Source organism: Pavona decussata, unplaced genomic scaffold, assembly GCF_977016875.1.
Source record: "Pavona decussata unplaced genomic scaffold, jaPavDecu1.1 SCAFFOLD_215, whole genome shotgun sequence".
Taxonomy (NCBI): Eukaryota; Metazoa; Cnidaria; class Anthozoa; order Scleractinia; family Agariciidae; genus Pavona; species Pavona decussata.
Genome location: NW_028145620.1, coordinates 1,680,483 through 1,705,208, shown reverse-complemented (window position 1 = coordinate 1,705,208; position 24,726 = coordinate 1,680,483). Strand labels below are relative to the sequence as shown.

At 38.0% G+C, this 24,726-nt stretch overlaps 1 protein-coding gene across 2 annotated transcripts; it reads right to left on the bottom strand.

Annotated features, from left to right (window-relative positions):
- Positions 1 to 1,567: 1,567 nt before the first annotated feature.
- Positions 1,568 to 23,893, bottom strand: LOC146459936 (roundabout homolog 2-like). Of its 2 annotated transcripts, none has more exons than XM_085088710.1 (8): positions 23,718 to 23,893; positions 13,529 to 13,759; positions 12,617 to 12,778; positions 11,851 to 12,162; positions 11,020 to 11,178; positions 5,027 to 5,210; positions 4,502 to 4,552; positions 1,568 to 2,149 (listed from the first exon to the last, which is right to left on the bottom strand). In XM_085088710.1, exons 1-8 carry the CDS (start codon positions 23,779 to 23,781, stop codon positions 2,116 to 2,118), a joined length of 1,197 nt encoding a protein of 398 aa, XP_084944836.1. In that variant the 5' UTR covers positions 23,782 to 23,893; the 3' UTR covers positions 1,568 to 2,115. The 2 variants fall into 2 exon arrangements, with proteins under 2 accessions (XP_084944836.1, XP_084944835.1); XM_085088709.1 differs by lacking the exon at positions 23,718 to 23,893 and adding an exon at positions 23,496 to 23,664.
- Positions 23,894 to 24,726: the final 833 nt, after the last annotated feature.

Here is a 24,726-nt window from a genome sequence, read left to right as displayed (position 1 = left end):
GATTCTAGTTTTTGTTCTTCGCCCATACTATTATCTTCATTATTATCAATTGCCTTTTTCTTCAGCTACCTCTTCCAACCTGCCCTAGTTTCCCCCTTGTCAGCCTATTCTAGTGTGAATCTTTGCTTGTTCGCGTGTTTTGTTCGCTCTCTCGACTTTCAATAAAAGGGCCATTACCATTTTGGCTGGGAATTGCTGGTAAGAAATAAACTACATGAAGTTTACGTTATCGAATACTTTTTTCTCAAAATGAGAATTATAACATAGTGCGCGTGCTTCCCTATCTAATTCCTATTGGTGTCACAAAGGTACATTTCTCAATGTGCGCACGGCCGTGCGTCCATGAAATGACGTGTGCAACTTGGAGACAAACTCGAGTTTCCGTCGCTTAGTTTTAGTTTGTACAAACTAATTCAAAGAAGCAAATTTTTGTTGACAATTTCAGATGAAACGTTCTCGTACAGACCATACCATTGTGGCGTGTTTGTAAACAGCTGATAAGAACCTTTGTTTTTCGGTGCAGCGCATTGAGAGAACTTTGTAATCTATCACAAATATAATAAAACCTGGTTTCCTCGTACTACTTTTCGATACAGTTTATTAAACAAAAAGACATTGTAGGAGTTCAATGGGTTGTTTTCTTCAAAGCTTTGAATTTTTAAAATCATTTTATTAGCTTTTATTCATACGCTTTAGAATGTACTAAAGTTTTAGCCCACAGATCCATTGTCTTGCTCATTAAACCTTTCATTTTCTGACGTTCTCGTTGCCGTCGCCGGATGGCAAGCATAAGTTGAATGTTTCCATTTTGACACTTTAAACGCCATCACATTTGTACTGAATGACAAGCAAACGGACACCAACAGAAGTGACTTTCAGTCCTTAATTGGCGACAAACAAAGCAAGCCCTTCCCGGTTTCCGGTTACCGACTGTGGCTTACGAACGCCCATGCTTATGTTGTCCCCTTTCCTGTCGTCATCATCGTACGTTATAAAGTCTTTTACTGAGCACATTGTGTGGGGAAGGTTAAAAATGGGCTTTGTGAAACTCACTCGACTTGAAATTAAGTCACCCAGTTCAGTTCCCAGATTTAAACCACTCATGGCGGCCTCCATTACTTCCCAAATAGGAAAACTATGACAACGAGATTTAGCTAGATAGTGCGTATGTTCATTTTTCCTTTCAGGTCCGCAGGGGGAAGAGATGATGCCATATGATTCTGAAATACGTCATAACATCAAAATGGAGGCCATTAGTATTTCTTGATGTCACCAAAACGTCACAAAACCACCAAACATGACCAGAATGTAAACAAAATGGAAAGAACACATGAAGTTTAATTTAAGAAAGTTAATTTTTGGCAAATTAGAATCCAAAAGTAGTTCGGTTACTGAAGACCTTGCTTGTCAATAATTGCTTGCCAAGGCAACATCACATTCAGTGAACATTGACTTAACGTACGAAATTGTCCCAGATAAATTTCTGAACTAAAGTTACATCGTTTTGTTGTTGGCACAAATATTAAAAACGTCGTAACAAACGTTCAAAGTCAGCGCATGTGGAGTGTTGATAGCAAGATAACTTTTATTCTTCGCCGTTAAAAAATAAACTTTCGGTTTCCACAAACTACTTAAAATACGATGCAAAACTCATTTGAACAAACCTGCAACAAAACTACTAAACACCAACTTTTTTCTTTAAGAAAGCTTATACAAAAGCATGTGTTTTTTTTTTGATAAACAGTATTTTTTTTTCTTTTAGAAAGCTTCTACAGAGGCATGTTTTTTTTATTAACAGTACTGCATTCTACATTCTGTTACCAATGTAACTTAAGGCTCAAAAAAGTACTAATTATTATTAATCTGCAAAGGTTTCAACTAGAAAAGATTTAATTTTGATTCTGTCTTATAATCAGAGCAATCATTTCCACCAATATGCATCACGGTGATTAGACTGCCTTACCATTACTGCAGTTAGGTAATTGTTTTGTTGCATTTACTTTAACAAGCAGTATTTCGTTTAAGTGTTATTTAAAACTAAAAAGCGCTACGGTTCCCGAGCATCATCCATGCTGAACTGATATCTGTCACTATCTTGTCTGCTTCATCTTGAAGTCACAGCTCGCTCCTTACATAGATCGCAATCATGCTAAAAAACAAGAAACAGAGAAATACCATAAACTAACATGTGAGGTAGCTTTTAGCTTTCTCTAGAGTAGGGAATAGTTACCAAAGTTAGACATACCGGACAATAAATGGCAGTATAAAAGTTATAAAATAGTTTGAAATTTAATCGAGTTTCATTCTCGTCTTTTCCTTTTATGGAATTACCTGCAAGTTGAGAGTTGAGTTGCGAACAGCGGTCACTCGAGCGCTGGGGATTTGTAGGAGCGCATTTTGTTGGGACAACTGAACAGGAGCTTCAGAAAAAAAATACGTAGTCATTTGTAATGGAACTGTTTGATAATGTCCGAATTTTCTTATTTGAAGTTGATATAAACTTGAATATGCAGCCACCGCCAAGTTTTTTCACTGAATTATAGGCCACCTTGAGGTTGAGCAGGGGACTGGGTCGAGTTGCAAATTTTATCCTACTTATAAATTGACACAACCACATCAAAGATCACATTAAGGTTAGTCATTTACCCAAGATTTGTGCTGTTTAGTTGGATAATAACCAAGTAAGACATTCAAAACATGGTTCCAAATGCATACAAAAGTCCTACTAATTTTGAGACTGCGTTCCCCAAAACCATACAAATTCTTAAAAGGTGGCTCATTTTTGCTACTCCTGTAAAATCCTGCCAGATAGCTACCATTTCAAACAAACTGAGTTGAAAATTACGATGATTATCAATTTTTAAGAATATCACTGACAGAAATTCGAACAATTTTGAGAGTTTATATAGTTTTGGGGGGAACCGTCCAAAAATTAGAGACGTTTTTATGAATTTGGAACCATGTTTCAAGGTCCAAAAATCTATATTTAACGTTGAGCTCAGAACGTAGTTATGCACATGACTATATATTAATTAACAATTAGCTAACAATATTTATTGAGCCTGAGACGAACAATTGTTTCAGTATAATTACCCAGGTGATTATCAGAGAAAAACAAGAACCGTCCGAGAAATGTCGATTCGTTTGTTTGTTTGTTTGTTAGTTTCAAATTGTCACGCGTCAATGAACAGAAACGCGCAGTCTGCCGCTCACATGCTCAATCCATAAACTGCCCATGCCTTAAGCAGACCGTCAATATTCTTTAACTAGTGCTTCCTTGAGACGAAGCATTGACTTCCAAATGTTGAATGCTGAGTGTTGGGTTTCTCCAACCCGTTTACCAAAACAGATGGAGATGAACCAGGCTGCTTGGTGTAAAACTCGACTATCACAAAGTGTAAGCGATAGCACTTTATCGCACATTTTTCTTGTTGATGGCTTCGCCGGTTAACGTACTTTTATAAATTGCCCTCGGAGATAAGCTGCTTCAGGTAGGAATTTAAGTCCTTTATCGGCTTCAATATAAGGTACACGGTTGTCGCAGATGAAATTTTTTTGTTGTGAGGCTGTGACTTTAGATGGTGACCGAGATCCGGTTGAACCGACAACAAACTACTGTAGTTTTCAGATTATAAAAACTGCCGTCTATTCTCCTCACTGAAACGTAAAACTTAGAGAGACATTTATTCATCTCGTTTATTTCCATGCTTTTAAATTCTGTCTTAAATTCGTTTTGTTGGTGAAAATCATTCTGTGAAATCTTGCGCGAATTTAACTTAATTTGTTGTTTTCATTTTTTTTAAGCCATCGACATCGACAACATTTCCACTGCAATTTTACACGTTTTTGTTTTTTATTACAATTAGCAAAATTTTCAAAGCTTGCCTTGGAAAAGAGTCAACCTGGACTTAGCTGCATCTTTAGAGCCTTTCAGAATTGCAATTTCTTTCATCCTATTTACTTCTTCCTCAGAAACATCAACAAATCGCTAAGCGGCCATTCTGAAAATTAGTTCTCCCGCTATAATCACCTTGCGCGAGGTGATTATAGCAGGATATGACGCAATCCTCGACCAATCAGATCAACAGAATCTCTTTAATCACCCGAGGAATTATTCTGATTATACTAATAGTTAATATTTTTTCCCTTGTACAAACTGTATGCTTTGTTTAATATGGCATGTAATCATACAATTTTTAGTCCGGTTTAGGACTAACATTGATAATACACACAAAATTATTTCGCAAAAGAATGCAATTCCACCCATTCCAATTAAGCCAAAAACCTTTCTAAAAATCCGCTCATTCTAAGTAAGCCATATTTCCTTCATGCTGCCATTGGCGGCAATAATAACCGAGAACAATTTCCTGTCTATTCTGGAACACAAATACCGTCTATTCCATGTATTCCCATGCGAACATGCCCTTAGAGTGAGTTAAAAAAGTTAAAAGCAGTAAAATTAACATGATTGTACCCTACGTGCATGAATATTAAGACTTACCTGAGAACTAACATCGCAAACAGATAAGCTTTGTGTATTTGGCATGGCGGACTAAAATGAAAAGACATAAAATGTTTGGTTGTGATCTCTGAAAAAGTCCTCTTAAGGTCACCGGTGATACGCGCAATCAATAAATTCACTAGGGAAAAGTTCGAAAGGAGTCTCTATCTTTTTTATCTTGGAAGTTTAGGAGTCAACTCCAACAAAACGCAACAGAGACATTTGGAAATAGTGGAAAGGTACCAGGATTTTTTTATTGACTAATTTATTTACATTTACAGCTACCCATACTAGCTAGCTTGTCCCGTTAGCATGTCATGAAACTATAAAATGTACAATGGAATCTTTTATCAAATCTTTTTGTTCCAAACTAGACTAGTGTCATTTAATTGTACCACTCTCAGTCGAAGTCATCAGTAGCCAATTTTGTGATTTGTGATTTTGATTTAAGTTTCAGTGATAACGGTTTAAAATTATCTTGTCACAATTTAAAGACGACGATCTTCTGTTAGAAACTGATCTTACCTCTGACCGTTGACCTGGAGCCTAAAGCGCTGGCACAGGTCTCCAGTGGGAAGGTCTGATGAGCAGTTGGTGGAAGCGCAGCAGTAGTAAGCCCCATTATCACTGTACCGCAGATTAGATACCGTCAGAACATAAGGGTCATAAATTCCGCGGCGCTCAATGTGGTATTTTCCATCTGATGCAGCTGTTTAAATAAACAACCTTTAGCTTCATAGTTTGTGCATTTCTGCTACAATTCTCTTACTCATGTACTTATGGGGCCCCACTGTATATCACTTTCGTGATGTATTATTATTATTATTATTATTATTATTGTTATTATTATTATTATTATTATTATTATTATTATTATTATTATTATTATTATTATCATTATAATGTTCCTGAAAAGTCATGTCCTTACCTTTCTCGTGATAATCATAAAATCGCTTGTAAAATGTGCATTTTACATTGGAAACCCCTAATTTTTTCACAGAGCAAACTTCTGGTGCCATTGTTATCTGTGCTAAAAGAACAGCAATTTTGCCTTAACTGCCACCGAGAAATGGCGTATTGAAGTTTCCAAAAGGTAAGGAAATGACGAAAATTGGGGAATCTAGGAAGAAAAATTGCTAGAACTTTGCAAATTTGTTTAACAGATGATAAAGTCATTCCCCACAGCTTCATTTGTATTCCCCACGTTATCATCAATGTTTCAGAAAAGCGACCTTTTGACGAAAAAAGAATCCAGTGCAAGTATTATGTCTAGTACAGGTTTCGAAGTCAACCTCAAGACTGAATTGCCATTTTTGAGTTAAATGTCGCTAGACGGGCTAAAAATAGATGATAATGCCTGGTCTTTTGTGACATAGTAGCTAACAATGTATGTTACATTTCGTGAAGTTAACATGTAAATGGCACAAGTATTATAGAAGTAATGAAAGTTTTAAGACCAAATGTTCAAATGACAGTTTCTAGAATATCGTTTCCTTCTTCAGAATGAACCTCAGATTGGATGATAAACAAGTCCCATTTGTTTTCAAGAAAGGTTACGACGAATGAAAGTGCCAGGCAAGAAATAAGCACTTTAGGACGGTTAACAAATTTTTTACAATTTTTTTTTTTGTTTTTAAAGGTAAGGAAATGACAATTTTATTCTAAATTCAAGGAACTTTACATTCGCATCTTTTTTGTATTAAGCACGCAACTACTTGGACCTACCTATAAATGTAAGACTTTTTCTTGCCTATTAATACGACATTCGTTGACAAATAAGACTTAATTGTTATTAGTGCAATCCTCTCGCATTGCAAAGCACTCTAGGTGTTCAATTTTCAACCAAAAATAACTCGCAAGTACATATCCCTCCATCGTGCTGGATTTGAGTCATATAAATTCACCATAGTAGGTGCTGAAAGCCAGACATACACAACTAAAGGCCATGCAAAGAAATCTAGCATTTGTTGCAAAGGAATGGCTTCACAGCGAAGGAAAGGTAACTGTGTTTTCTGTAAAAATTGTAAGGAAATGACAATTCCTGCGTTGGTTGATATCTTTGCCCAGTGAAAGAGAACTTTGAGTTGACATCCATAATAAGTATTCACGGAAGGAGACGCAAGCTTTTCCTCAATGTCGTGGCTTCTTTTTAATTTCTGATCTTTTTACAAAAGAAATAGGTCTCAATTTAGGTAAGGAAATGACAGTTTTCAGAATATCATGGTCAGGAAGATTTTACTTTTTTTGAAAAGTCCTGTTTTTTTGATATTTACTGAAATGATGTAATCATAATTACTATGCTTCTCTGAAAAATAATCCTTCCAAGCAATTGCGGAGCTAGAATTTTGTGAAAATTGCGAAAATTTGGTTACCATGGCAACGTCAAATGTCAAGATCATTTACCGACTATACTTATTTGTTCCCAGGCAAGTTTGCAAAATAGTTCCTAAGTTTGGTGGTGTTTGCTTGCATATTAAAAAAGTTATAAAGGTTATAAAGGTTCAAAGTTAAAGAGGGCAGAATCCCCCCCCCCCCCCCCCGGGCCTAGAAAGGGTTAACAGGTGCTTAGAATAAAAATCACAGTAGGATGCCAGTTTTGAGTACTGGGGCTCGCCCCTATGTGTTTTAACAAAAATTACATTTAACAAGAACAATGGTGTACACTTAAAGGTGCAAACATAAAAAAATCCCTTAGACCTAAAGATGGAGACATGAAATCTGAATGAAACTGACATCTATTCAACGGGTAAGAATACCTTTGCAAAAAAAGATGCTTCTTCATTTCAACAAAGTTCAAACCTCGCAGAAATGATCAACTTCAAAACTGGTTCATTTTTGTACAAAAAAACCCTGAACCCTTGGGAAAAAGTCGATTTTTGGACTCAATACAAATATTATTTTAAAGGCTTCCAATCGAATCAGTGTGCCCGAAAACGTCCCCTGAAAAACTTTTTAGGCTTCCCAAGGGACCAGGGACAAAGAAATAGCCGTCAATAGATAAAGTCAGGATGAAAGTTAAACAGAAAAGTATTTTTCAGGGCGTTATTTGCACTTAAAAATAATTCCCAAGGAAGTTTTATGATATACCGAGATCCCTAGGAACATAAACAAGTCAAAAATGCCGAGTTAAAATTTGGTTATTTTTTGACCAAAAACCCTGGACCTACCATTTGGAAAAATGTTTATTTTTGGACGCAAGAAAAATATTCTTTTAAGAGCTTCCAATGGAATCAGTGTGTCCGAAAACGTCCCCTGAGACATGTTTTAGGCCTCCCAAAGGACCAGCGACAAAAAAGTAGCCCATTCTCCGTCAGTTTGCTATCTTCTTGCTCGTCTTCGTCTTCGCTTGGAAAAAGCTCTCCAAGGAACGGAAGTAGAGCCTGATGTTGGTTCCTTTGAATGTTTTTTTTTTCTTAGTCTTGGACTGGCCCACTTGTCCCAAATGTCAAAGGACGTGTCCCGCGCTAGACAATCCAAACCTGTTCCATGTGAGTCCAACTCTTGGAGTATAATATGGACGTGCCACGTGTTGTTAAGTGCTTGTGCGACAAGTGTGTCCCCACCCGCAATATGACGCTAGAACCTACAGAACTGGCCAAGGGATTTCTCTCGAAGACTGTGGTGCATTTCGGCTTGTTGGTAATAGCTAGTCCTCCCATTTAGCATCGCTTTTTCGGCTTGCTGCTTCTTCTTCAACGCCCTCAGAATCTGAGCCGAATGTTGACATGTCGTCTACGTCTATTTGATCCTTTTCGAAAAACTTTTCCTGAGCAGGGTCGTCTTCGGAACTCTTTGACTTAGATTCCTAAACCTCAGAACGGTCGGTAGATTCTGCTTCCGTACCAACATCGCTGTCTTTGTCGCTGTTTTTCTTTCTTTTCTTGGTGAGCGCGGTGACATCAGTTGCAACCTCCCTGCCTTTCTCTTTTTCACCAAATTTATTATTATCAGTTTCAGTAAAACAAAACCCTTCACTGAGAACTGGGGTATAGAAACTTACGTATCCAATCTTGCAAGGTTTTGAACTGCCCGAGTGTTCGATTCCAACTGCGACAGTGCCAATATGTAATGCTCCTAGTAGCGTGCTTGAATTACGTTTCATTGGCTTATCTTGGCTTTACTAAATTATTTCATTCTCTTGGAGGACAAGGAAAAGTATCCACCTCAGATTGCCCTTTATAACAATTAATTGAATGCGCGGAAAAAGCCATTTAACTATCATGTTCGTATACCGGAGTAGTTTTAACTTTAATTTGTTGATTTCATTTAAGCACAGCTTTGCAATTATTATTTGGTTGTAATGTGTAAAATATAATCAGGGGCACCCAACGACAGTTTTCTCTCAGATCCTTTGAAACGCTATTTTAGGCTGTCTGGAGTACCTTTAAAGCTCTGTAAGTTCATTTCAGGCCGCGCTATAATATTTTTATCTGTTCGGTCATTCTACGGGAACTTGATTCTTTTCGAAATGACTAAGGCATTTTTGTCCATTTCCCGAAAACCTTAGGTCTTATTTCCTTTCCGAAAATCTTAGCTGACCTTTTTCGGTATGCGAAACGACATTTTTATCAATCCGAAAACACTTATAAGGCTTTAAATTTCCTGTATCATGAACGGTCGAGGTGAAAATTCCCTACAGGAAATTGTAGGGGATTAAGGGCCTTTCGAACAGATAATTTACCGAAACGATCCGTTGGGCCCCCTCCATATAATCACATCCAACATATTTTACTATTAGTCTATGTTTATTGCCAGGGCCTATAATGATATCAGCTCTTACTTTTGCCAAAAACTGAACGAGAAAACCTATTGTAAATAAAGGCATCTAACTGGATGAAAGCTGACCAATCGTTGATTGGAAACGAGCCATAATTTTAACAAAAAGCACTGAATGAAGATAATGTTAGTCAGAAATTACTACAAACAGGTAAGTCTTTGCTACTTGTGTGTTTATTAATGATTCCCCATCAAAAAGAAAAAATGTTCCTGTAAGGAAATTACAATGTAAGGAGAATGACAAAATTGAGGTAAGGAAATGACACTTTTTTGTAAGGAAATGACATTGTCATTTCCTTACTGTAAGGAAATGACACTGTCATTTCCTTACTGTAAGGAAATGACAATTTTCTTGTAAGGAAATGACAAAAAGTAAGGAAATGACGGTAAGGAAATGACGGAGGAAGATCATCATTATCATTATCATTATCATTATTATCATCATCATCATCATCATCATCATCATCATCATCATCATCATCATCATCATCATCATCATCATCATCATCATCATCATCATCATCATCATCATCATCATCATCATCATTATCATTATCATTATTATTATTATTATTATTATTATTATTATTATTATTATTATTATTATTATTATTATGCAGTTTTAAAATTTACATATTTGGCAAAAATAGTACATAAATGTGCTTGTTTATAATTAACTATTAAGGTCCGAATCAGACTCCTTACCTCCATTCAAGGTATCTAACTTAATTAAGTTCGCCTTTAATACGGCATCTTGATTCCTACAACGACCTTATTTCAAACTAAGATCTTCAAGCCCTTGTAGTACGTGCGCGAGGTTCATAATCTACTGGCCAGGCCACCAGGGCCAAGCCAATCGCAAGCCTTGTTATAAAGGAAGTACTGTTTGGAAAGCAGCCGTACAAAGTAGTGTGGTCAAATCATACCACACCTTACAAGGAGGACTGCATAAACATGCAGGCCTCTGTTACGGAACTCACAGTAGAATCGGTACAATCCCAGTAACTTAAAGAAGAACGTCGTTTCACCCTCTCTAGGCCAAGGTGGGGAGAGGGGAAGGTTTCTGCCCGCGCCAACTTTGGCAACGTTTATAACTGTTTCAATATTTGAGTAAACGTCATGAAACTTCGTGAATTGCCCTGGAAACAAATTTATGTGGTAGATTATAATTCACCGAATTTCACATTACCATAGCAATCAAAGTTTGATTGGCAGGTTTCGCATAAAAACAGGAAATATTCCTGTTTTTAATACAGAAAATTTACCTTTCTTTCAGTAACTTTTATGTTTTAGCTCAGTTTTTCAAGGTTGTTCCTCCATTACTTTTCAGTTAATGTTGGTTGAGGAAAATCCAGAAATCCAAAATGGCAAATCTAAGATGACCGCCATTTGGCAATCATGACGTAATTTCAAAGGAAACATCTTTGGACGTACTATTTTTCTTGTAAGTCTCATTTTCAAAGCCTGAATATTCTTAGAGTAACGGAGGGGGAAAGGAATCTCCACTTTCCCTGCCACAGGTAGCGAAAAAATGCCCGGCCTAAATATATACTGCAAGTTTTGAGCATTATGTCCCAAAAAAGATCATCCAGCAAAGATATTCAGCCATACATGAAGAACATAGTCTATCTAGCTGGTGCCGACGAAACGTTAATCGTAGTTTTTTTTTCCTGTTCGACGTAACAAGATTCCAGCAAAAATGGTTGCATAACATTATTTCAAAATAAATTCACCGCCCTTACTTATGCAAGCGGCCGGGAACACCATGTCATCCTCAATCTTCTCCACTAGCCATTCAACCTCCAAAGGAAATCCTTGAGCCGCACATACAAATGAAACGCTGCCTCCTTTACGCTTCTTAAACTGAAGATCTTTTGGGGGTTCATCAAACCATGGAGCAACTAACAAAAGAATCAAATTAAAAATAATTATTTCGTCCATAACAAAAACTAACTATTTAAAAAATATTTGTGCCAAACAAATATAAGATTTTTGTTGTTGTTGTTGTTGTTTTTTGTTGGTTGTTTGTTTTTTGGTTGTTTTTTTTTTTTTCAGGCATCGCGTGACGTCTAAACGGCATAATACGGATCGGCAGATAAACGGTCAATTTTAATTTACACAATCGAATATTATTGTCTTCTTCCATTTGTTTTCCTTTAGTTTGTTTGTTTGTTTGTTTTTGTTTGTTGTTCTTGTCTCTTTATATTTTTTGCATTGGCTTTTATACTCAGCCTTTTATTCAATCAATCAATAAACTTTATTTATCCACGGTAGATATTAAAGCTAGAAAGCTTATGGGGCCGGGCCACAAAGAAAAAGATAAAAATACAAACCTACCATCATTATCATCATAAAATCAGTAACTAATTTACATACTACAATACAAGTAATTGAAATAGCATCGGTTTATTTACATCACAAGATTATAACAGCATTCGACCATTAGTGACGAACAAAGACAAACGAGTTTAAAAAAAGCAACAATAACAACAACAACAACAATAGGATGTAGAGAGCGCTTGTTTTGTCACAGCGGGGTTGTAAGCTATATAGAAATGGATATGCCAACTTACTACTAATAACAGTGGTATCGGACACGTAATATTTCTTTTTATTGCGCAGCAGCACTTCAAGAAGACAGGTGTAATTGCCTCCATCTCTGACACCAATGTTACTTAAAACCAGAGGACCAACAAACCCATCAGGATCTCTTAGGTCAGGACAACGTACAGACTGTCTTTTTACGCCATCTTTGTACCATGAAACCGTCTTTAGCGGCGTCGTAGATCCCTGGCCCTCAGTGAAGTTGCATGTTATTGTGATGTTATGGCCGTGATGAACAACACTGGGTCTAGGGTCGACAGAAACCGTAGGGATTTCTAGCTCTGAAATATATTAAATGGACACTAAACTTCAATTGCATGATACATAAGGTTACTGCTTAGCAAGTATGACACGTTCTTCTAAATTTATGGTGTCCATTTTCCGTACGGTATAGTTTGCTATATGCTAGTGAGCAATATTTTTAACAATGACGTCAGCAAAAATACCCTATGTCCGTGGTGTTTTGATCGCAGACTTAAACTTTATATGTTTTTCACCCATGCCATTTAAAAGTGAAACTATCTTTCCAGAAAACCAATTTTGTTTTTGATTTTTACTCCCCGATCGGTGTGAAAATTAACTCTGACCTTTCTCGTAGGAATTGAATCAGACTTAATTTTGCACTCTTTCAGACCAAGAGAACATTCCATAACAGAAAGGCGTCTGCTAGGAGATATAAGACTGCATCAAATGCTTTATGAGGAACATACAACAGTCAAACCTTGGAATACTTACTACTGATGACATTGACAGTAAATCCATGCCTCTTTTCTTTGATATCATTGACTGCAAAAGCGTGGCATTCATATCTCCCCAGTGGACCCTTCTGGCTATCATCATCCCGCGTTACATTTCTAATGTGCAATGTGACAAAGAGCTTTGTTGCCATCTTTGCTTCTGTAGAATTTGTAATAAGTAACGGTTAAGTACTCTATATTATATGGGAATAAAATATGGTTCATTATTGAAAATTAAAATATGGCAACCTTCACTTTTCAAAATTACAGTAAAGTTACTTTCCCGTACGACTCAATTCTTTTGCATAAAAATCATGACTCTGTGATTCATGAATTTCGCTATTTTTATATGTTTTCGCATATTGAACTCGTCGCTTGCTTCTCACCGAGAAGCAACGCATGCTAAAAATTTTCGTCGCTTATTTCAGCGATCAACGTTCCGCCAACTTACCTCGACAAGTAAGCCCAAATTCCATGCCCTAAACCACATACTTGTGAAAAGGGTCACCTCTATTCTCACTGGAATTATAACACTCTTTTGCTTTATCAATCCATTTGTACTCCTTCCTTCAAACTCCGTACTATAAGCGGAAGTGCTCATACACAAGAAACATACATGTAAATTCTGGAAACCAAAAAAAAATACAAAATTGCAAAATTTGCTCTTGATTTGTAAAACAGCATTCAAGTCCCAACGACCCTATCTCCACCTTTCTTCAAGGAAGGTGATGTTGAATTTATAGGTGTGGGCCCACAGTATTATGAATGGAAATGGAATAGCGATTCAATAAAGTGGTTTTTCTTTTTCTTTTTTTCGTTTGAAATCAAATTCAAATGTTCATGTAATTAAATGCAATCATCCCACTGAAACACCGGTACGATTCTTTTTTTTTATAAATCAAGTGCCTACCTCCGTCTGGGCCAACAACCTCTTCCAACTCAATTCTTGTTGTGAAGTACAAGTTCTCATTTGCTGTTAGATTTGTGTATATAGCAAAATCATTTTTCCTCATAAACTGTATTCTGTCGGGAGTCTTTACTCCGGTTGAATCAAAAGCCACACAGGTCACCTGAGCTGAAGTGTACTCAACTGGATAGACGTTTTCTGGAAAAGGCTCGGCGATTCCAAAATTATCCTGAGCTGAAACGAAAAATCATAGTCCAGGTTAGTTATATGCACGACTTACGTGTTCGTCTTTAGACATTTACTGTTAATGCATGTATGTCGATAGAAATAATAAAGTTGCTACTTATGCAGTCGAAATTATCCAATCAGAAGCCTAGTTTACTGTAATGATATCCTACGTTATAACCCACTCATTAATTTTCGCGCAACTTCATTGGCTACATTATGTCACGCGGTGCAAAATCACAGTATGGTTATTACCACTTATTAACCGAGAGTGAGGTCATTACAGGGAAATCTTAGACCGAGGCCTTGCGCAAGGTCAATACATCAAGGCCGAGATCTGAGATTTCCCTGTAATGACCGAGCGGACGAGGTTAATAAGTTATTTATTATACGGCCTTTTTAGCGCTATCCTTAAAAAGAATAAAATAAAAACACCGGAAGTAATTTTCCACATCCGCTTGCGCGCGCAAGAGGTCATTCGAGATCGTGTTAACTGAACCGAAACGAACCTGGCGATGCGATCGAAACCACAAGACACAGTTTCTTTGACAATGAGACAATTTTTGTCTTTATTACGTCAAGAACTAGGGCAAATTTAACCACTTAAATTTAAAAAAATCACACTGACCTGTGTTTTCATGCACAAGTGTTTGACCCTAACAATTTTAGAAGCTGTAGCAAAGATGGGCCCAGTTTGTGAATGAATTTTAAACACGTGGGGAGAACTTGCAGTGATTTCAGTGACACTCGCAATGAATATTAATCTTCGTCGTCGCTCTCAATAACATAACGGAATTAGACAGAAATCTCTGGATACTTCTCTGCAGTCCCGTCAAAGTACTTGACTTGTATTCCTCACCATTGGTTTTCCTTACATCTTTAAAGAACTTTCCTAGGAGGCAGTCAAGTTCGTTCGCTGGTAACTCCAAAATCTGAACATTTGCCTGTTATCTCGCCACGGAAAACGGTAAAACACTTCATATCACTTGACATTTTTTTTTTTTTTCACAGTGTTTTCACTTTTCTGTTCTTGAACAAACTTTTGTAATTGCTCTGGACTGTTCCCGAAATTTTCGCCTTCGTGAGTGATTACTTTGCTCATGTTGTTTGCTCACTTTTGGCCTGTTCTTCGTCCTTTGGATAATAAAACTAGCTCTCGCTGTGGCTCTCTTCGTCCCTCATACTAAAGAAGTATCTGTATGCTAGTTTTTCTTTCAGTTATTGAAAATATAGTTGTACTTTGTCCATATTTTTTATTGTTTTCGCCCATGCGCTCGTAGCTTTTACTTACAACTCAAAAGAGCCGTCGAGCCGAGCAAAATTTTCATAATGCCCGGACATTACAAGAAAATCTTGCCCGCTCAGCAATCAGCCAATCAGAGTGCGCGTACTATTGTAGCCATGTAATAACACGGAATAACCCCCATTTGCGTCGATATTCGTCCTCCGATTATTTCCGGCGAAAAGAAACAAAGCCAGCGGGATAAAGCCAGCTCAAGAGTTTCACCTTTTCATCTTTATCATTTTACATGGAAGAAAAACAATCTCGTTTTGTGCAGTCCAGTGGCATTAAAAAGGTGGTCCCAAATGCTGTCCCGGAAAGTACAAAAAAGTGAACAAAATATGCTGTCAACGTTTTTGAAGATGAAAAAAGTTACGAGCAGACTTTCAGATTCAGTCCTACTTAAACTTAAACAGCCATTTTATAAAATAGAGAATTAGTACACTGTGTTTACTTGCCATAAAATAAACTAACCGTTCTCGTCCATTTTGGCATGGAGGAAGGAGAGAAAAACGCCAACCGCAGTTGAAAAATGGAGCCTGCAGAACTGTCAACCATATTAAAATGCGCCGAATTTTCGAGTTTTTGATCTAAGGGGCGTTGCGAGAGTTTATTTCACACGACAGTTTGTCACGTTTTGGTCCAATCACAGTAAAAATTAAGTTACTGTAAACCAATCAAATGTACTCGTTTACGTCAATCGCGCGCATCCGCCATTAGATCAACAATGGCTTTTTTACGAGCGGTTTTTGTGCGATATGAAAATTAATGGGAAGGTTATAAAATAAAAATAAACCCTTTCTGGCTTGCTGGTATGTCGCCTGATTATGTCCTTGGCTGAGAGATTGTCCTCAAAATTGCACCGATTTGCCTTCGAAGCTTCGCTTCTCGACCAAATATTCATTTTTCGGGCGATCTCCCAGCCGCGGGCATTATCAGGCGACATACCAGCCGCCTGACCTGATTATTCATTGCCAATCTCAAGAAAAATGATGTTGCTGTACGATAAACTGAAAAGACGTTTTACCCCCCCCCCCCCCCCCCAAAAAAAAAAAACAGAAACCTCTTGATTCATTTGAGATTTAGCAAATGTTTTCCTGTCGTAGAAAGAGTAACAAACTTCCCCGCCAAAACTGACTGGAGGGTGCTCGCCAACTGCGCGATGTTTGCCGACAAGTACTGAAACATAAGATGGAAACAAAGGAGTCGGAGTTCCCAAATTTTTCGCTAAATTTGGATATTAAAACTGTATAAAACTCAGAAAAACATTATTTCTCATTCATCAATTTTTGCGAGAGGCTGCGCTCACAGCGCAGCGAGACTGGAGCCGAGGAGAAGTAAACGAGAAGGCTATTTCGCCCGACCTCTCGACTATACAGAAAGGGACTGCTTACAGTCTATACTTTGGCTCGACTGCGTCTCTCCAGAATACGAACCATGACTCGACCAAACTTGCCTGATTATGCCGCCGAAGCGTCTCAAAGAGGTGCGATTAGTTATAAATGTTAGCAAGCGTTAATCTAGCCGGGTAGGAAATCAACTTTACTTTGGTCGGTAACAGGGATGAAACTTTGGTTTTCAATTTCTCTGGTTAGAATGTGAGTACGTCATTTTCGTATAGGTGGAAGAGCTTCCCTCCAACGCTAATAGTTCAGAGCTAATTTCGTTGATTTTGTCATCGAAATCCCGTTTAAATTTCTGCTATTGGTAAGTCACGGGAAATTCTTGATGTGGTCGCATCAAAATTAAAAACGTATCAGGTTAAACCTGTCGTATCCTATCAAGGTAAAACTTTTTTTTTTATTCCGTAAATCCACGTCAGGCGCGTAGGAGGGGGGGTTCAGGGGGTTCGAACGAACCCCCTTTGAAGATCAATAATGGCGGAAGAAAAGCTTTTAAATAAAGTTCCTGCGGTCGAAATACATCAACCAAAACAATAGAGATATAAACCCGTTCTTTAATGGCTTATCCTCAATAAAAACAAAAATTGTCGAGAACCCTTGGACATTCAAAATTTTAAGAGTCTGTATACTGCTTGGGCTAGTTCCCTCTGTCAGTTAGAGAAAGCCAGATCAATTTTCAGCAGCTCACTGATTTGGTGGATCTCTATCAAGATGACCTACCCTCTCCACAACTCTTTTCCTCCGAATGTGAATGTGAACATTCCATAAGCACAATGAGGAGGTTGAACAACTACATGAGGTGTACCATGGGAGAGAGTAGGCTGTCCGCCCTGGCTCTAATGCATACCAAATATGATATGCCTGTCAATATTGACGAGACAGTCAATTTGTTCGAAGGCTTACACCTGAGAATGATGCAGTTTACCAGCTTGGTGTATGACTATCAGCAGATCGGATAGCTATCAGAACTTGACAGGGCACAGAATGTACATTGAACTTTCTTGTGTAAGTTGAAACAATAATGCCGTCGAAATGATCTATATAGCTTAAAAAGCTGTTGTAAAACAAAGTTGTTATTTGCCTAAAATGGGTCTCAAAATGCAGGAAATGAGGTTTCTGGGAACCTAGATTTTCAAAACTTTCCGGGGGGAGCATGCCCCCGGACCCCCCTGGTAAGAGCGCCTCCGGCAAGATTTGGGCTCAACGAACACCCCTATCGAAACCTCAGCTACGCGCCTGCACGTTACATTCCAACAAACCAATTGTTCTTTCGCTAACCAATTCCGAATTAGTCGGAACCACTTGTTTTTTTTATGCGACTAAACAATTTGACTTGCTGTTCGGTTGAACCATTTGTCATTGCGCTATAAAATCAATTTTCTCCAATCAGCTGAACTCCTTAAGCTTTTGTCCGTCAAACCATTTAAGATTTGCATTGAACGTTAAACCATTTGTCAATGTTTTAACGTAGTTGTGGACGGAACCATCTCTGCTCACTCTATGCGGTTTGACATTTATTCTTGCATATCATGATACGGTCATTTCAACTAAAGTTGTCGGTTCAAAGCATGAAGCTAAAAGACAAGACCGAAAGTTTACGTGGGATGTTTATGAATAAATTCATCAAAATCAGTGATCCCTGGAGAAAACAATAGGTTGTAATTAGCAGTACAATGACCTGCACGTGCAGGGATGATTTTGAAGAAATTATTCATAAAAAATAACCCCACAAAAGATTGCGGTCTTGTCTTTTAGCTTGATTTTAATCCGACAACGTTAATAGGTCTTACCACGGTTTTCGACGCCATATTGACGAGTAGGCAAACAGGCTTGAAATAACAGTGTTTGTATGGAAATCCAATGTCAAATAATTCTCATAAAACATCACCTCTGAAAAATTCATGAATTGGGAACTTTTGGCACTGGGAAAAGGAGTTTAGGAAAAAAATTGGAAGGATGTAGCTGTGCCAGAAAGCGTCCAGTCGTGTTTTGAACTTTCCATACATTTGTCTGTAAAGCGAAACAGCCGTGACTGTTACTAAAAATAGTTCGCGCGAAAAAAATACAGGAAAATGTATGGAAAGTTCAAAACACGACTGGAAACTCTCTGGCACAGCTATAATTTCAATATGCAAACATGTTCAATTAATGGGCTCTATGTAGGTTTGCATATGCATGCTCTTAATGTTGATTTCAATTTGTTAACAGTTACTCAGAATGGCGTGGATCACCTTCTGCCAATCAGAGGAAACATTTTTAAGTCCGTGGATCCAGAAAGGGACTGCTTGCAGTCTAAATCAAAACGGAACAAATGTAGCTTTGTTGCCGTTACGAAATCGCGCCCATTGAAACAAGTCGCTCGTAAAATGCAAATGAGCTTCATTTTGGATGTCAATCACAGCAGTCTTTTGTGTATGGTTTTGTTAAAGTGACAATTCGCGGAACGCATCTATGCATTGAAACATAATAGAAAAATAACGCAACACAAAAGGACGAAAGGCGAAGTTTATCAGCAGAAGTTGCATGAATAAACTAAAATAAGTAAAAAATTGCCCTGCGCTATCAAGGAAGTGATGATATTTAGGTTATTTGATGACAAACGACAGTTCCCAATAAGAATGGGCATTATGTATGCTATCCTTGCGATAAAAAAGGAGGAAAACAGATAATCACAGTCTCCAGTGAATTGAAAGTAATTTGCATAATCGAGCGGCACGGCGGAATCAAGAAAATGTAATTTTCAATCAACGAAGCGTGGTTTTACGGCAATATACTGCAATTCCAAGCGAAAATTTTGAATGAAATGATCCTAAATCAACCACATAACGCTTTCCAAACTATTTTCAGTTTTTCCAGAATCGAAAATTCCGCTAGAATATATATTATAGCCCTTTTTCTTCGGAATTATTCTGCACAAAACTATAATTTCAGCGGATAGCTAAATTTGTGCCCCAGGAATTAAGATTCTAACTGACCCTTGCTTTCAGATATGATGGATCTGTATTCACTCAGAAACCAAGGGTCCGAAATTCGGACCCTTGGTTTTCAGTCCGCTTAAATCATGCAAAACTGATGTAATACTACATCCACTCAGAAACCACGGGTCTGAAATTCGGACCCTTTGTTTTCGGTCCGCTTAAATCATGCAAAACTGATGTAATACTACATTCACTCAGAAACCTGAAGGGTCCGAAATTCGGACCCTTGGTTTTCGGTCCTCTTAAATCATGCAAAACTGATGCAATACTGCATTCACTCAGAAACCAAGGGTCCGAAATTCGGACCCTTTGTTTTCGGTGCGCTTAAATCATGCAAAACTGATGTAATACTACATCCACTCAGAAACTCGGACCCTTGGTTTTCAGTCCGCTTAAATCATGCAAAACTGATGCAATACTACATTCACTCAGAAACTGAACCACTTTTCAATCCGCTAAAAACTTGCAAAATACAATGCTAACTTTATACAGAAACCAAGCTTCCATATTTTCGGACTTAGCTATAATCGTGAAAAAAAAACGCGGTGCCGTGTAATAAACATGTTTGTCGCAGAACGCTCATTGAGCTAAGGGTTCAGCAGAGTTCGCGTCTGGTCAACAACAAAATAGTAATAATGTTAGTCTAAAAATATGTTCTCTGCCCCCAGACGGCTTTCTGTCCCTGGCCTTGCACATCTTCTTTAAATGAACATCTTCCAGATGAAAGTAGTCGTTGCATTGGCGTCTATAGTTCATTACATGGCGCAAACAATTATACTTGAGCCACATCACGTCGCCGGTAATGAGGTCAGGCAGCGGTGAATACGAATTCTTCTCTGAACGAACAGGTGCGGTAAGCCTGAAAACGAAATATCAAAACAACAATTCATTTATGAAAAATGGTAAATCAGCTAAACCTGCTAAACCGCTAAATCTTCTGTGCGATGAAAAACAGCGCGACTCTGTTTAGTGAAGTGACCGTTTTATGGTTTGCAGATGACAACGCATTTACAATTGCTTCTTGAAAATTTATGTTTGGCCATGCAAAGGCCACGAACGATATAAACGGTATGTATGTCTCCTTCATACAAACTAAATTCGTGACGAGGGGTCATCGAAAGGCCGGTTTGTCTCGCCTTAGAAAGGATGGCATAGAAGTATTACAAACATCTCAGAAACAGGAAATCAAAAACCTAATACGCGCCCGATTTGAAAAGGAATAACGGCTTCAGTTAAGACTCAGTATAAAAAGCTTGAAACACAGACGCACTAAAATTGACCTGAGAGATTTCCCTTATCGCCAGTTTGAGTTCATAAAGTTCCATTTACAAGTGCTAGACTTACAATGTGAGAAGGAAACTTTATAATTACCTTGAGTACGGCGTAAAAGACCAGCGTACAAATTAACAGCACTTTGCCATGAGCCATGACAAATGCCGTTCCGTTCGTTGTCTCTCGTCTCATCGAGGCCATACGTTTAGCTCATCAGCTTTTCCATCAAACAACATGACATTTTCCTGCATTTTTTCGAATGGAGTCAACACCAAAACGGAGCCGAATAAACCACTGAAACCAGCTCAGCTTGCCAACGACGAAAAGATAATTTTGAACCACGCAATCCCAACCTGTCAACAGTCCGGTAGTTTGCACACAAACTCTTCAAATTGTCTCAAAAAAGATATTTGGGCCCACCAGTTATTTCACTTTACTAGGTCTAGTGCTTTTTGCCAGTAAGACACGGCTATGGCCCTTTTATTTCAAAACTAAGGGGGAAAACAAAATGTCACAGAACCTTGTGTGACTCAACTACTGATACAAAGAACTCCCTGTTAACGTTACATTGTGGTCATTTTGGCGGTCAGATCGTTGCTATTACAAAGGCCATTCATTTACTTTTGTAGCGTGGTCGTTACGTTTTGACCCGCATTCTCATCAACTCAAGTAATACAATTTGGAGTTTCCAATAGCATGGTATTCAACGAAAAAGTGAAAGCGAAAGACAGAGATTATTTGAATTTAGACGGCCAGATTTGGGAAGGAGCATGGACAGTGCATGGAGCCGTCATGTACGTGCTGGGATGGACAATAGCATCACCGATAGACTAGTGATAGCAGCGTTCAAGATTCAAGTCCGTTACGGACGGGAGAAATGGCTATGTTTCTTCTGGTATGTATAACTTCAAGTTGAAAGGAGTATTCAGTTGTGTTTGCTATACTTTAAACAGCTTCAAATAGATTCAAAATACTTGGATGTATTTATACCGGAGCCTAGACTCGGCCTAGTTTTGTATCGCTGGACATTTAGCAGTTTTGTGCCTGTTATTCCTTCGTCCATGTTACATTTAACTTTGGAATAAAGCTTTTAATACGTTCTTTCTCTTTTTCTTTCTTTACGGAATGGAGGGAAATACGTTCCAGTGCACTAACATGCAGAGAAGGTGGTTAAATAAGACACCCGCTGTTGTCATCCGTCAAAGACGCACAAGTCTGAATGAAAGAAAATGTTTCAACTGATGTAGATAGTTTAGAGCAGCTGTTTAGAGGTCGGAGAAAATAAGTTGACATTCTCAGTAAAAATGACATGTCTCCTTTGTTCAGAATTTACCTTTATATATTAAGACACTGTACATTTATCTTATAGTAGAATGGGCCATCACCAAACAGTGTCCCCTATAAATGTCATCCATAATTCTCCTTCGATGAGATCACTACTAAGATTAAATAGTGTGACAAGTAACCTTGCAATTTTGTTGACGGATAGCACTGACCTCACTTTTTATCGTAAGCACAAGTCATTTAAGAGAGATTTGAGGTTTCGCTTAAGGCAATTGTCCTATCTTCGGAGTTGCAGCGTTTTGTTTTTAATGTTTACAATAGATTTTTTAAGCATTTATTGAACCAAGGGTCCGAATTTCGGACCCCTAGACTTAAAGTGAATTGTTTTTAGAAACGCATTTTCTGCGGATTTAGTTGAACCAAGGGTCCGAATTTCGGACCCCTGGAATTAGAGTGAATTATTTTTAAAAACGCATTTTCTGCGGATTTATATGAACCAAGGGTCCGAATTTCGGACCCCTGGAATTAAAGTGAATCATTTTTAAAAACGCATTTTCTGCGGATTTAGTTGAACCAAGGGTCCGAATTTCGGACCCCTGGAATTAGAGTGAATTATTTTTAAAAACGCATTTTCTGCGGATTTAGTTGAACCAAGGGTCCGAATTGCGGATTTATATGAACCAAGGGTCCGAATTTCGGACCCCTGAAATTAAAGTGAATTATTTTTAAAAAGGCATTTTCTGCGGATTTAGTTGAACCAAAAGTCCGAATTTCGGACCCCTTGATTTAGACAAATAAGACTTCAGATTACTTAAATGGCTAATTTATGAGGACAATAAAAATCACTCCGCTAAAAAGAAGTTTTCTTGATGTGTTATCTTTTTACTCCGTCAGAATCGACAAAAAGGTAATCTTAAAAATTCCTCTCCGCACAAATAGCATAAAAATGACGCTTTCTTTGGAAATTTGAAATTTTGGAAAAACTGAAAATAGTTTGGAAAGCGTTACATTCGATGTTAGGACTTTAATACGTTCCTTTCAAAGGGCGCTGTCACCGTTTCCTTACGTAACCTCCTTCTTCTTGTGCAAGCAAATAAACGAACACTCCTGAGGATTCATGCTGCGAGACAAAAGATACCGCCAGCAGCGGCACGCTTTGAAATGCTCGTAAAAAATCATGGTACCCCACTGTTATCGGGCGACGTGTTTCAAATGGGCGCGATTTCGGTTCGCCGACCTCGCTCAGCCGCTTCCCTCTTCCATTTCCCTTTCCAGCGCTGACTACAACATAGACTACCTCAAACAAGATCGCGTGAGAAACAGTCTACTTTGAAGTCTATCAAGAGTTAGCTTATATGTTTCGTGGGAAAGAGAACAACAATCGTATTTGGAGCTGTGGGGTCAAGATTGGTGGATTCAGCCAAAAACAAACTGACACTTTTCGGTTGTTAAATAAATTTATGACGCGATTTTTGAAGTCGACTTTACTTTTTATAGAAGGAAAGGTTTTTAAGATGCCATCTTACCGTTTGTTACAACTGACCGGGGAGATCCTAGAAAAGGTCTGTTCAGAAATACAACGTAACATTCGAACAATTGAGTACTTGCCAGTCCTTCAAATCCCTTCAAAATGGCCCAGACCTCGACCATTGTCAGAAAGTCTAGTTCTGGTATTTGATGAACCTCCCGGCAAGGCTTTCCGATCAGTTCTAGCAAATGGAAAGCACGCTAAGGATGTTTAAGCGTACCTTGAGCCTTTTCTAACAGATAAATGGCCACAAACAGCAGCAACTTCCCTGAAGAGACGGTCATTTTCTCCGCTAATATCACTCAGAGGCTTTGGCGTAGACTGTTGCCAATGCAAGTGGTATGTGTTTTTCTTTTCTTCTTTTTTTTTTTTTTTCTAACTAATTAAGTCCTGGCTCTGGATATGTCAGCTCAGGATTTCTAAACGTCAATCAATGTCAGCCCTCAAACAGCCTTTCTCAGGACTACACTCACCCGAATGATTATAATTTACGTGCATTTTGACATGAGTTCTGGATTTAAACCATTTACAAACTGAATTAAGTGTTGTTAATATATGGCATGCGTAGACTCAAAGGGCATTCGTTTTTCGACGGAAATGAAAGCCAAAACTGAAATATCGAATTTTAATTTCTTATTTGAATAATTTTTTTCACGATGACATAAGAGATATTTTACAACAACTGCCAGAATGCTCTTTGTTTTTCCTTTGTTGTTGAAATTTTGTGATCCCAATGAAGTTTAGCTAACAAAAATCCTAATTTGGAAGAGAAAACAACAATCCCAAAGATTCTGGTAGTTGTAGTGAATGACGACATCGAGAAAATGGCCTATTATTATGATACCAACGGACATATCCTGTGAAAATACTTGCAGTTGTTACTCATCCCTCTCAAGACCGTTTTCTTTATCATTTCCTATCACAGACATTGGGTTTATTGATGGACGTATCCACCATATTGTAGTTTATGACGACATTTTAATACAAATAAATGGCATACGATAGCAAATTTACATGATATGTCACTCGGTATGGTGATAACTGCAGAAAAACAGTTTTTAATTCCGTGGCATGAGATGACAACAATTTAAGCCAAATTTTCAGATGTCCATGACAATATAATTATGTGAAACAACAAAAAGACAAAACTAATCATGAGATATGAAGACTGCGTAACTGTCGAGAGCAGTTTCAATAGTTATTTGAGTTCACATGTTAAATATTGTTAA